General features: G+C 38.6%; 1 protein-coding gene across 1 annotated transcript in view; it reads left to right on the forward strand.

Moving 5' to 3' along the window:
• Nucleotides 1-12,842, forward strand: part of whrnb (whirlin b) — a 56,177-nt gene that overhangs the window by 27,862 nt on the left and 15,473 nt on the right. The window contains exons 2-3 of the mRNA XM_029509831.1: nucleotides 1,713-1,889; nucleotides 6,103-6,228. Coding sequence (XP_029365691.1) covers nucleotides 1,713-1,889; nucleotides 6,103-6,228 — 303 coding nt within the window. The remainder of the gene's footprint in view (nucleotides 1-1,712; nucleotides 1,890-6,102; nucleotides 6,229-12,842) is intronic.

Raw genomic sequence — 12,842 nt, forward strand, 5'->3', positions numbered from 1 at the left:
GCCCTCCATCAAGGACCTTTACAGGTCCAGAGTCAGGAACAGGTCAGGCACCATCGCTGCAGACCCTTCACACCCCGGACACAAACTGTTCAGACTTCTTCCCTCCATCAGGCGCTACAGAGCTCTGTTCCCCAAAACCACCAGATTTAAAAACAGTTTCAGGCAGTTACCAGGTTGTCTCCCAGATCTCTCTATAAGCCGACTTACACCCTCATGAACATTTGCACATTACTGCACTATTGCACTATTGTACTATATCCTACTACAAATATTTCAAATATTTCTATATACATATATATATATATATATATTTCTTTTCTTTTTTTTTTGTCCTTCTCTTTTCCAAGATAGAAACACGAAAGTCGAATTCCTAGTATATTTACTTATACCTGGCAGTAAAACTATTTCTGATTCTAAATTTTGAAATTTTCTGTGGAAAGAAGTTCTGTAGCTCTCTGTTTAGAGGGCTCTGTGAAGCTTATCAACCATACAAAAAAGAATGCAAGTAGTGCTCTTGTTAATAATTTCAGCAAAGTGTCACTGTCCAGCCTTGCCAGCTATATTTCCAATAGAAAATGGTTCACCTGTGATTCCTCTGTAGTTGACATTCTGCTCTGAGACCATAAAACCAACTATTTAATTATCCGTAATTACTCTATTTTAAAAAAAGAATAACCTATCACAGTGGCTGTCCTAGATCCATCCTCATACCTCTCCAAACAGAAATAAGTGAGCTGTCACACAAAAAAGAGAACTTTTCATGTTCCATCAAAAAGCTGTTGTGCCAGTATAATGATGACATATTTGGGAGAGCTGTAGGATGTGCATCATCAATCACCGATGTAGTCAGGGCAGAAGTGTCAGACCAGACCCAGTTTCCAGCAGAAAGGATACAAAAATATCCCACTGAACAGCAAACCTGATATCCTGTGCATGCATACAGGAAGCTGTTCTCCATCGACGTTTTCAAAAAAAAATTTACATATATTTTTTTTACATATTTTCAACATATCAAAAATGTGTCATTCTAAAATTTACACTTTTTTGGGTATGAAGGATATTGTTAAGTCTTTCTGATGCAATGCAGCTTGGGGAAAAGACCCATATACAGAGGACACAATTATTGCTGGTTAAAATTAAAGTGTGCTTAGAGGGGAACTGTGGTAATTTAGAGTTGTGACCCTGTTATTTTTGCTTTTGTTTATTGTTAGAGATCTAGTAGAGTAGCCCTTCAGGGTTAATTCTGGATCCACATGTACTGCTTTTGCTTTCATATCTTATCTCCCTCAAATTTCCTGAGCTGATACGAGCTTCACTTCACAGTCCATAAACCAACATACACTTTTATATACAGGTTGTGCTCATATGCTATCAATAGTAGCATATTTCTTATAAAACAAAAAGCAGAAGCCAGCACAGATGTTAAGTCTTAAGTTCAGAGCTCAAGGTTTAATAGAAATTCCTCGCTTACACTTTCCCCTTCAAATGAAAGGTTCAGGAATGCTGCAGCTGAGTGTCACTGCTGTGTGTCAAGACAGGAAATGTGTTCTTTGTCAGCTGTAATAATGCAAACAATATAATCTCACAATGTAGTAACATTCTGTAGTATATATGACAACAGCTTCAGGGATATTTAAAATGTGCTTTATGAGGCCCTGGGTCTATTACATGTGTAATGCTTAGGAACCTGTAACCTCTCTCTCCTCATGTAGGTGCTGAAGGGATGCAAGAAACTGGCAATGTCAGTATGTTCTATGGGACGGATTCCTGGAGGTCACATTACGAACCACGTGTACAGTTGGGTGGACCCTCAGGGCCGGAGTGTATCACCCCCACCTGACAGCCTGGATGCAAAACAGAGGCAAGGGCCCAACATGGACGAGAGGACGGTAAGAGCAATGTGTGTGTGTGTGTACAGAAAGAGAAGAGACAAGGTATAGAAAAAGTCTAAATTGTTTTGAAATTATTTATTTCAAATTTTATTAAAAATCAAAGTCTAAACCAGAATGGAACCAAAGTTTTTGTAATGGTTCTCACTCATATCTGACAGCAATGAGTACCAGACTGGAATGTGAAGTCACAGTCATCAACCACCCATCTCCATCGACCAGTGAGGCAGAGTTTGGCTGCCCCTCAATGGAAGATTTACCACTGACCATTAATGTTTGGAATAACCTGAGAAAAACTGAGAGTGCATGTCCAGTTGGAATGCAGAAGACAGAAGTAACAAAGAGAGATAGACTGGTTGGTCAGGGTTTCATCTCACAGCAAGATAATGAACCACATCATTTTGGTGAACAGGACCTGTACCCACAAAGGTTAAAAAAAAAAAAAAAAGAATAGAAATCAAATCTTTTATTATAAATGTAGCAGAACATAAGATAATGAGCTGCTAATAGCAATTAGGGGTGAGCAGCAGTGGTCAGGCTGGTGGGAGCTGAGCAGGGATAAAATAAATGGGTTTCGCCATAATGCTGATACCAGAAGAAGTTCACTGTTAGATGATAACCGGGTGTGGAGGAGAACTGGTGGGAAGCTGTGTCATACTAGTTTGTTTTGATAAATAGTTCAGATCATGTGATGACAATATTTGGAGCCTGAGGTGACCCTTTTGAAAACTTAGTTTTACACAAGTTTTTTTATCAGTCTAACATTTATTCATTTGGACTTGGATTTGTGGATTTGTGCTTGGCCTTATTTGTAGCCCAGCCACAGGTATATTTGAATAAAACCATTAGGCTGTGTTTCAATAATTTATCTCAATTCATCCTGCAATTTTTGTGATGATTGGCCCACCATTTAGTGACTTTGGTCTATTTATGAGTTTAATCATGCCCTTTAGAATGTAAGTGTTAATATCTTGTAAATAAGGTATCTTTTTAATACAAGCTTAGATAGCAATCACAATTGCACTGCAACTGCTACCTAAATATGGCCATGTAGCCGGGACTGGTACATATGAATGCATTTCTGCAGATTTGTATATATTGTGTATGAATGTATGTAAATGTTTTTAAATGTTGTTGGGATAGCATCTGCAATTTCATGATATCTGCATATAGTGACAATAAAGCATTTTATATTATCTTATATGAATGGAGTCAGACGAAGGACCATCCATGCAAAAGCTGCTCAGCAGGTGATTTACATCTGGTAAAGGAGGCTATTCCTGGAACCTGTTCATATTCAGATGAGCTAAAGTTGAGGGGAAGGGTGGGGTTCTTGGACAGATGTCTGAAAAGCTGTTATTGCTACAAAGGCAAAATGTCTCATTTACGTGCTTTGGCTCCTTAGACAAGATATAAATCTTTTCAGTGGAGGCGCTAGATGGCCAGTCTGTACAATATGCTAACTCTTTTTGCCTCTGAAAGAAGACTTTTTAGGTGAATTTAAAGACTCAGTTGTCCCATTTCCCAGTTTCACTTAAAAAAAAATAAATAAATAAAATTGGAGAACCATATAAAAAGGAAATCTTCAGGAGTGGCTTTGTTTCATTTAAGCCTGAGAAACAAATAAAATGGAAATACCAGCTTTTGTTTAGTTGCATCGATCAATCCACCAGCCATCTGTAACATCAGATCACTCTCCACTTTCAGAACTCATCTCGAAATCCATCTATCTAAACTGGGATATGGTATTTAATCACCATCGTTGTTCCAGTTTCGTCAAGGAGAGCCAGGACCCAGAGATGTTAAAAGAAGGATTTATTTAACAATGTAGACAACAAAAAAAATGCCCTGCGGGGAATTACTAGAAAAACAGAAAGCCACAAAAACTACAAACACACAAAAGCCACAATGGTGATAGTGACAAAAGAACAAACAAAATCACCAGAAGGGAAAAATAGACTTACTAAACAGGTAGAATTCAAAGTGCCAAGGACTTTTTTTTTTTTTTTTTTTTTTAACTCACTGGAGGGTCAAGCTTCTCAGAAAGTGAGGACTCAGAGACTGGCATGGGCATCAACCATCTGGCACAGGAGTCAGCGCGTGAGTGGTTTATAAAGGCTGCTTGATTCTTGATTGCCAATGAGAGGCAGGTGTGGCACCTGAGCCTCGCTCCCGACCTGACCAGCCCCGCCTCTCTGCACGGGCCTGCTGAGTGAGAGGGATCAGCAGCAGGAAAAAAAACCACACAAAAACAGAACAATGACAATCACCATTCTATCTGTATTATGTTATTAGTTTTAACCCTTAATTAGCTTTTAACTGCACATTTTTTTTAATTATATTACATTTAATATTACTTTGCTTTCTGTTCTGCCCTTTAAGGTGATCTTGAAAGCTTGAAAGAAATTATTATGATTATTATTATTATTATTATTAGTAGTAGTAGTAGTAGTAGTAGTAGTAGTAGTAGTATTATACCAACTGTGTATCATTGACCAGACTATCTGGGGAACAAAGAGAGCTTTGACGTGTCTCTCAGGAGGCCAAAGTAGAGCTAAAGTACTGTGAATATGGAATATGAATCTCTTTTCTAATTGTCAAAAACAGCAATATCCCAAATGTTGTACTGTGGAACAGCACAGTGGCATAGTGGTTAGCACTGGTACCGTACAACAAGAAGGTCACAGGTTCGATAGTCTGGGACGTTTGCATGCAGAGTTTGAGCATTCTCCCCATGTCTGTGTGGGTTTCCTCTGGGTACTCCAGTTTCCTCCCACCATCCAAAGACATCATGTTTGGGTTAAATGGTGACTCTACATTGTCTGTGGGTGTGAGTGATTGTTCATCTCTGTTTGTCTTTGTGTGTTGGCACTGTGATCGGATGGTGACCTGTCCAGGGTGTAGCCCCCTTGACCCGCAAATGGATAATCGGTAGGAGATGAATTAATTAATTAATGTTGTACTGCCCCAGGATGGCAGGAAATTGATTAATCCATTCAATAAATGTATATAATTAAGATATCTGTCTTTGTCCAGTTGATCCCAGGGGCCCTCTATAATATTCAGGACTGGACTCTTAGGAGGCCAGTCAATGACTGTCAGCATTTTTATCGCTAAATCGCTTTAGCAGTATTCTTGGGACCAAAAATATGCAGAAAAACAAAACCGTTCCAAATCAGGTGCTTTCCAGAAGTAATGGTGTGATGAATTAATTTTCACCATTTATGATCCCATCAATCCAGACAATATTGATATAACACTGACGGAAACGAAGCCCCAAACCATGCTTAAGTTTTAGGCTTTTAATATCCGTTCCCCTTCCAAAAAAGTACTTTCTTGGCTGCTAATCTTCCATACCGACCATTCCTGATAAGCTTCTTGGACTGCAGATGGGTCTACTTGGCATCCGGGTGAAGCTGCCAGATGCTGAGCCAGGTCTTTGCTGGTCTCTTAAAGAAGAAACTTGCCTTCCAATCTTTTTTTTTTTGTCATTGACCTTCCCCATTTATTAATAACAGCTTAAATGCCACATCTTGAGTATCCAGGGTTTTTTGTTTTATTTTCCTGCTGATTTTCCTTGCTGATGCAAAATTATGAGTTTATTCTGTGATCTTTGGCATTTTAAATCAAATGGTTAGAATTATATGTATTAGAAAACTTCCAATGAGTTAAACTCATTCATCACATGCATGTAGTGGTCAACCATGTAATACTACAGACAGGTCCAGAAATGTGGGGACATTCACACAATTTTCAGCAGTTTTAAAATTTTTGAATTTGAGCTATTTATTTGAGAAAATCAGTAAACATGAGTGAAGCACAAGTTACGTTGCAAATGTCGTAAAACTTTCAATGTTTGGTAAAATTAATATTTGCCTGTTGCTGTTGCTGCCATTACAAACTAATGCATTTGTTGGCTGATTATTTTGTACACTGACAAGTGCTGTGTGTGTCTGTGTGTGTGCAGAATTCACTCCCAGTGCTTCTGCTTTCCACATTTTAGTCACTCTGCCACAGCTTCATGGCCACTCTCTGAAGTTTTGAAATGGCCATGTCCATAAACACAACCTGAACCATTTTTTTACCTGTCGGCTTGAGTCTTTGTTGCAGTGGAAATGAAGGCCATTGCATTTGTTGTGCTTTGTGCTGCATCTGGGTCTCACTGCTACCCTTACACAAAGCTGAGAGCTCTGAATGTCTTTCTTCCTTACAGGTAAACCTGAATATGGAAGATGGTCGCTCTCTTGGCCTGATGATCAGGGGTGGTGCTGAGTATGGGTTGGGGATCTACATCACCGGAGTGGACCCTGGATCTGCTGCAGATGCTGGCAAATTAAAGGTACATGGCTACATTACCCTACCCACAAAACCCTTTCCATTTTCAGCCTAATGAGAATAGAATTCCCAACGCATAGTCGCCAACCCATCTTATCAAGCTTGAACTCTGTCCATTCAGAGGGGTAGCATTTTTCATCCCCTAAAATAAAAATAGTAATAATAATCAAATATGTTTAAAAAATACGACTATCAATTGTCAGATATGCTAAAAAATCTTATCGTTTCTAAAAGTTAGAAAAAATCTCCTATACTGTTAGCAACATCATTAATAAGATTGTAAAATATAGTTAACTCTAAAATTGACTTTTAAATCTTGGTTATGGTTTAAATGAGATGTTGATGTGAATATTTCTGGCCCTGTGTCAGCTGTTAACATCTGCTACAGGATTCTGATGAACCTATTAGTATTCCTGCCACCTGCTCACTATTAGCCTGCTAAACCTGTTAGCGTTGTTGGCATCTGCTACCTGCCTTGCAGCTTCAGTCAAGCAGCTGACTTCGTTACAATGTCAGACCTGCAAAAATGCTTCAGTAGCCATGTTAAGTCTGTGCTGTGGGCTTTTGGGTCAGCTTTCTGCCTCAAAAAGCAGGCCACTCTCATTCTGTGCTATTTTGCAACTTGCCTGAGGTAAGAAGAGGAGCCACTGTTTCCTACCTGTAAACAATGTGGGTAAAACTTGAATATGGCTTTGACTCACGGTATTACATTGTGCCCTACTTAGAGTCTGAAATGCACAAAATTCAAAATGTCCCTTGAATGATGGTGTGTGACATGTCTCAGTTTACTTGACAGAGAGAGATGAAGAGGTGTGCCCCCCTTTGCAGATATAGCTCCTTGTGCTGAGCTTTTGACACGCTGTGAAAGAAAATTTGAAAGTAGGAAAAAGGGACACAGTAGAAAGCATGACACTAGGCAAACCTAGAGTTTTATTTTCACTTCACAGTGCTGCAGCCATTCAGTAGTCAGCTACCTTTCATTGTCTTTGGACGTGACCTGCTGTCCGTCCTTAAGTGTGCAGTGGTCTGTGCGAGTGGGTCAGTTAGAGAAGGAGCAGGCAGAGAAAGAGACTGTGAGTCCTTCCATACAAATCCTTACTGCCTCCCATGTTTACTCCCTTTATGCCAATGCTAAATAAGATGCATGAGTGGCTAGCTGCAGCTCAACATCCCAAGCCTAGTCTAAGGAATTACTGTATAATCCACATTGGTACTGGAAAAAACAAAAATATTTTCCATTTGTGCTCTTGCAATTTCAAGTGTTTTGATACTGGTACATACTGCCTCCAGGAAATAGCTGTACCCTTGCAGTTTAAACCTGATGTGCAAAATCTTCTGAGGGGGCTTGATTGGGAAACATTGGAAACCATTTTTGCATTTTATAAAAAAAAAAAGAAAGTAATTTTTCACTGCTTCAGATCATATTACCATCCAGAAAATCTTGATTGAAACAGATTTATTTCCGCTCATTTAGGCAATAGGACATATAGCACGTGATACATGGCTTTTGACAGTCATTGAGGTGTAATCCTGTTTAAGTACTGGAGGGGATCTATGATGTGCATGCACGCTCACGTCAGTTTGATCCTGTTGAGAATATGAAGAACCCTCAGGCAGTTATGGAAGGGATCACTGACATCAGACAATGTATTAGATTGGAATCCGCATTCAGTAGCAGGTGAATGAACGCATGCGGTTTGTGTTTGATTACTTCATTTCGTTACTTATGTTGAGCATGTGATTTACACAGTGTAAATGCATCACAAAGAAACAGCCAGAAGAGTAAATGATGAATAAAAGGGTGTTTTCTGCCTTTGCTGATGAACATTTTATTCACTGAGCTTCTCAGACAGTTTTAGCTTTTTTAGTTAGTTATTTTTTAACTTTTTTTTTTTTTTAGTAATTTTCTCGTGCTTTCAACTCAAAGCAGAGGTTAAGGTTTGAAATTAGTCTACATGCCTTACATAGATATCAGCTCCTCCTTCTGCTCAAGGTTATACAGCCTGACATGTGCCCAATTGCTGCCTTCATTGAAAATGGGACAAGTTGAATGGCTTTTTCCTTTTTTCATTCTTCACACTGACCTGCACTAGTCATGCCAATTAGGAGTACAGATTAGAAACTGACAGTGATTAAAGGACTGGCAAGCTCATAAATGCATGAGGAAAAATGTAGACCGGCTCTATTCCAAAAATGTATGGATCCATTTTGAAGCTATGGAGATTCAGTCTTGTTTGCATGTTTAGTGGCAAACTCAGTCTCTCTCCTCCTCACCAAAGTTTCCCTCTTGACATTTAGTCGTACTTATCTGCAACAGGGGACCTTTGCCATACTTTACTCGGTTCATAATCAACATAATGAAATGTTTTTGAGATTGATGGTGGTCCTGTTATAAAGCTGAAAGCAGTTAAATTTTGTGAAATCAGCATTGCTGAGAAACTAAATTCTCCCTCAATTGCCCTGACTGAAACCATTATATTAATATATATTTGTGGAGCATAATTACATTTTGTGTTACCTATTCATTACTTTTGGAGAGTAAACAATTCAGTCATATCCATTACAAAGTGATATAAATCGGCTCTAAATTCAATAACGGTCTGTGTCCTAATATCGAAAAGGGTGCTTTGACACCAGATTAGGAAATATAAAGACAAACTAATTTTATTCATCATTTGTAGCCACTAATATGAGTAACATGCTTTGTATATTTATTTCTGTTTTGACTATTATATTTCATCATTGTTTGAATGAACCATGTTCCAACCATTGACATCCCAAGAGTGTTTGACTCGAGACGGTCAAACACTCATTCAAACTACTGTTTAAATTAAACATACGAGTCCTTTTGGAAGTCAATTATAGTTTATATCTTAATTTCAAAAGATTCACTTAAGATGGAAACTATGATGGTTTTCAACTGTCCTCAAGGAAACTGTGATTATCAGAATCACTTTGAAAGAATTAAATGGACAAGGATGCTGCTGCTTTTCCTGCCCAGAGGGAATTTTTTAGTTCAAGACATGGTGACCTAATGTTCTTGTGAATTTGATAAAGACAAAACACCCCCGAACGGTATTTCTACTTTAATTCTATAATTATGTAGCATTAAAATTTCAAAATGTCTCAGAAAAGAAAACAGAAAAGATGAAGAAAGCTAATGTTAATCGAAAATATGCATCATTGTGCTTCCCACAACCGTAGTTTGTGGAAGGGATTGGCATAGGATTGAATGGAGTGTCAAAGTAAACTGTGAGAAAGTCTGGTGAGTGTGAGATTTTTAATCAGACAACAATCGGACAAAATTCCAATATCCACCTAGAGCCTGCCAGGACACATTTTTCCTGAAAGAGTTTTTGTGAGTTTTCAGGCAAACCAAAGTGTTATACAGGCCTTGGGAGAATAAAATGACCAGTTTAATCAATTTGCTCTCAATGATGTATTTTCAAAATGGCTTATGCCAGGTCTTTGGAAAAAAAAAAAAAAAGTCACTCCCCCGAGTAGAGACCTGTCTACCAAGGTACGTGAGTAGACAATCTGGCAAAGATTGGATGAGAAGGTGTAAATACTGCAGCTGGTGAGGTAAATTAGAAGAGTTACAGGGGGACAGAACAGAGAGCTTTATATAAGCTTTAAAAAGACAAAATCATTACTTGAAACATCTTAGCTGTGCCCAGAATACCCTCTAACACACGCAAAATTTTTGTAGAAAGGGGGATTAAAAAAAAAAAAAGTGCAATCTCTGCATCAAGCTAACATCAAGCTTTCGATGAAGTGGTGCTTATTGTGTGGAGAATTATTGCTGTCCAGTTATTGTAGTTCTTGTAGTGTAAGTATATACTGTAGCGCCGTATTTTGAATTTTATTTTGTGTTCGTGCAGTGATGATTTCAGTTCCACCCCCAGATTGTTTCGGGCTTCATCTTAGCCACCCCACTGTAGATTTTCTGGCTCCGCCACTGCTTTATTTTTGGTTAAAAGTAGAGTCACTGAGTCATGAGCTGACTTCCGTCCACGGTTAAAATTATCTACAATAAAATCACAGGGTGCAGGTGTAACCGATGGGTCCTTTTTAGTAATTACACTAACAAAATCCACTTTATCTTGTTATTGCTGTTATTTCCAATGTATGTGTGCTTTTCTTTTTAAAATATATTTATTTATTTGCTGCTATTTTTAAACATCATTGGGTTCTGAGAGAAACATAATTTCGATCCTCTGTATGTCTGTACATATAGCTGATTGACAATAAAATTAATTTGAACTTATTTGATATTCCCCCATGGGAGCTTTCATTTTGTTAGTTTTATTTTGATAGTGTGACCGGTCCTGTGTGATGTCATAGGATGTCATTGTTTTCTTGGCGCCATTTTTTCTCGCAGAGGAAAGTATTTCGTGGCACAATAAGCGCTGGCAACAAAACAGACACTGTCTTCCTTGTGCATGTGTAACACCAACACTAAACTGAGTCACAAGGCTAGCTGGTTACCATTCATTTGTTTATGTTTCATTGCACAATGTACCCAGCCCACATGATGCCTCCCCTGAAATACAAGTGGTGATCTTTGCATGAACATCAGTGTCCTCATCAAAGTCCTCTCTGGGATATCAGGAGATATCACTCCCACTATTTTTCTTTAGGATAGCTCTAGTTAATAGCTTATGAACTGATCAAAAATGAAAAGACTTTATCATCTGCAAAACATGAAAGTGATCGGTGAAGTGTAATGGGAAACATCTAGTTTGATGTAGATGCATTTGTAAAGGAACTGTTACATGACTACAATACTAAAGAAATTGAAATGATGCCAAAATGGAGCCTCAAAGATCTGAAGGCTTTGCTTTTCATGCCTGCAGATCTTTTCATGTAAATCCAGGCAGAAGTTGACACCAGCAGATGATGGTAAAATCGGTTTGGCGTTACCCAATGTCCAACAGTAATACCTAGATTCTAAATAATGAAATGGAAGCAGCACACTGATCATTGAGGCACCATGAGTAATTTTTCTCATTCCAACCGGTACACGAATAATCTTCACATTATTGTGTGTGCCATTAGACTCGAACAGGCCCTCACTTTAACACTTTAAGAGGAGGATGATTAGCTTTAGTGTGGCATTAGTAGTGTGTGTGTGAGTGAGCGAGAGAGAGAGAGAGAGAGAGAGAGAGAGAGAGAGTCTCATCCTGCAGACAAGTCAGCTTGTTGGAAAGGTTAAGATGATGTTATTTGGGGCTGTACTGAGTTGCTCGAACCAACAGGGTTTGTTTTTGTTTTTTGTTTTTTTCATTTGGAGAACAGCCTCATAGACTTCCATACCTTTTTTCTCACAACCTACTGCTCTGTTGTGAAAAAAACATTTCAGTGGAACTGTCTGTCATTATGTTTTATTCATATATAGAGTGACAACAGAGAATGACACTGGAAAGGCCTGCATATAAAACCTGAGACAGCTCTTGAAGTGAGAAAGATTCACAAGTGATAAACTGTTAAAACTACTCTGTTAAAAAAGATGAAATCCAAGGATTTGTTTAAGTTTCCCTTGTGATTAAAGGCAAACATGACTTCAATGACAAATATGGACAAGTTGTGAATTTTGCTCTTAAGCAGGCAAACATTTGAAAATGCAATGACAACAATTCTCTGCTAAGCGTCACATAAAATTCTTTCTGTTCATTCTGTAGGAGGATTGGCACTGCACACAGGCACTGAAGGCAACTTCCTAGGTGCCCTGCCCCCACTATTAGCAGGGACAGACACTGGACATTAGTCTGATGCATTGCTGCTGCTGCTGCAGCTCTTGAGTTTACAGAGCGTCTAAAGATTCAAGATTAATATGAATGCATCACCTTTGAAAAATAGGGAGGACTCCACATTTGAATCTGTAGATCACACAATGCACCAGGGACGTGTGAAAGTGTCACATCTAGCTCATTAACAAAAAAATTATTGGTACCCTGTCTTATCCACTTAACTCCATCAGGCCAGAACTTCTTCAATGAGAACGCGCACATGAGGTCTGTCCAAAAAATTTCATATATATTATGCTGGCAGCTTTTATGAGAAGTAACCAAAGGATTTTCAAATTCACCAAATTAGGTAGCAATATCATTAAGATGGCACGAGTATTCAGTCCGAAACCTGCCTGAAAGGGCTTTGAGTGGTGATCAGCAGTGATCTTATGATGTGAGTTGTTTGCAGTGGGACAACAATAGTGGAGCAACCTATTTTTAATCATTTATTTTTGTCTTGGACTTCAAAGTTTTCTGTGTTCACTCAGCAATGGAAGTGAGTGGTTTATCAGCTCAAATGCAGGCGGTCACCTGTGTTTGCCAGATTGGTCAGTGTATTAAACTAAGACACGTGGGATTCATTTGTATAGGATTAACAACAGTAACTGACTCATTAACATCCTGCCAGAGAGAACATGTTAGATCTTCTCCTTCGGCCTCAGACTAATAGGCAGACTGATTGCTGCTGCACAAAATTAACATGGCCATTTCAAATGTGAACAAAAGATCCGGAAATGAACCAGCATTCATTTGAATGTGAGCCAGTTTTCTGGCAAGAACGCACAACAACAACGCACATTTCATGAGGTTTGTTAGAGTTCACATATTT

Source organism: Echeneis naucrates, chromosome 9 (genome assembly GCF_900963305.1).
Source record: "Echeneis naucrates chromosome 9, fEcheNa1.1, whole genome shotgun sequence".
NCBI lineage: Eukaryota > Metazoa > Chordata > Actinopteri > Carangiformes > Echeneidae > Echeneis > Echeneis naucrates.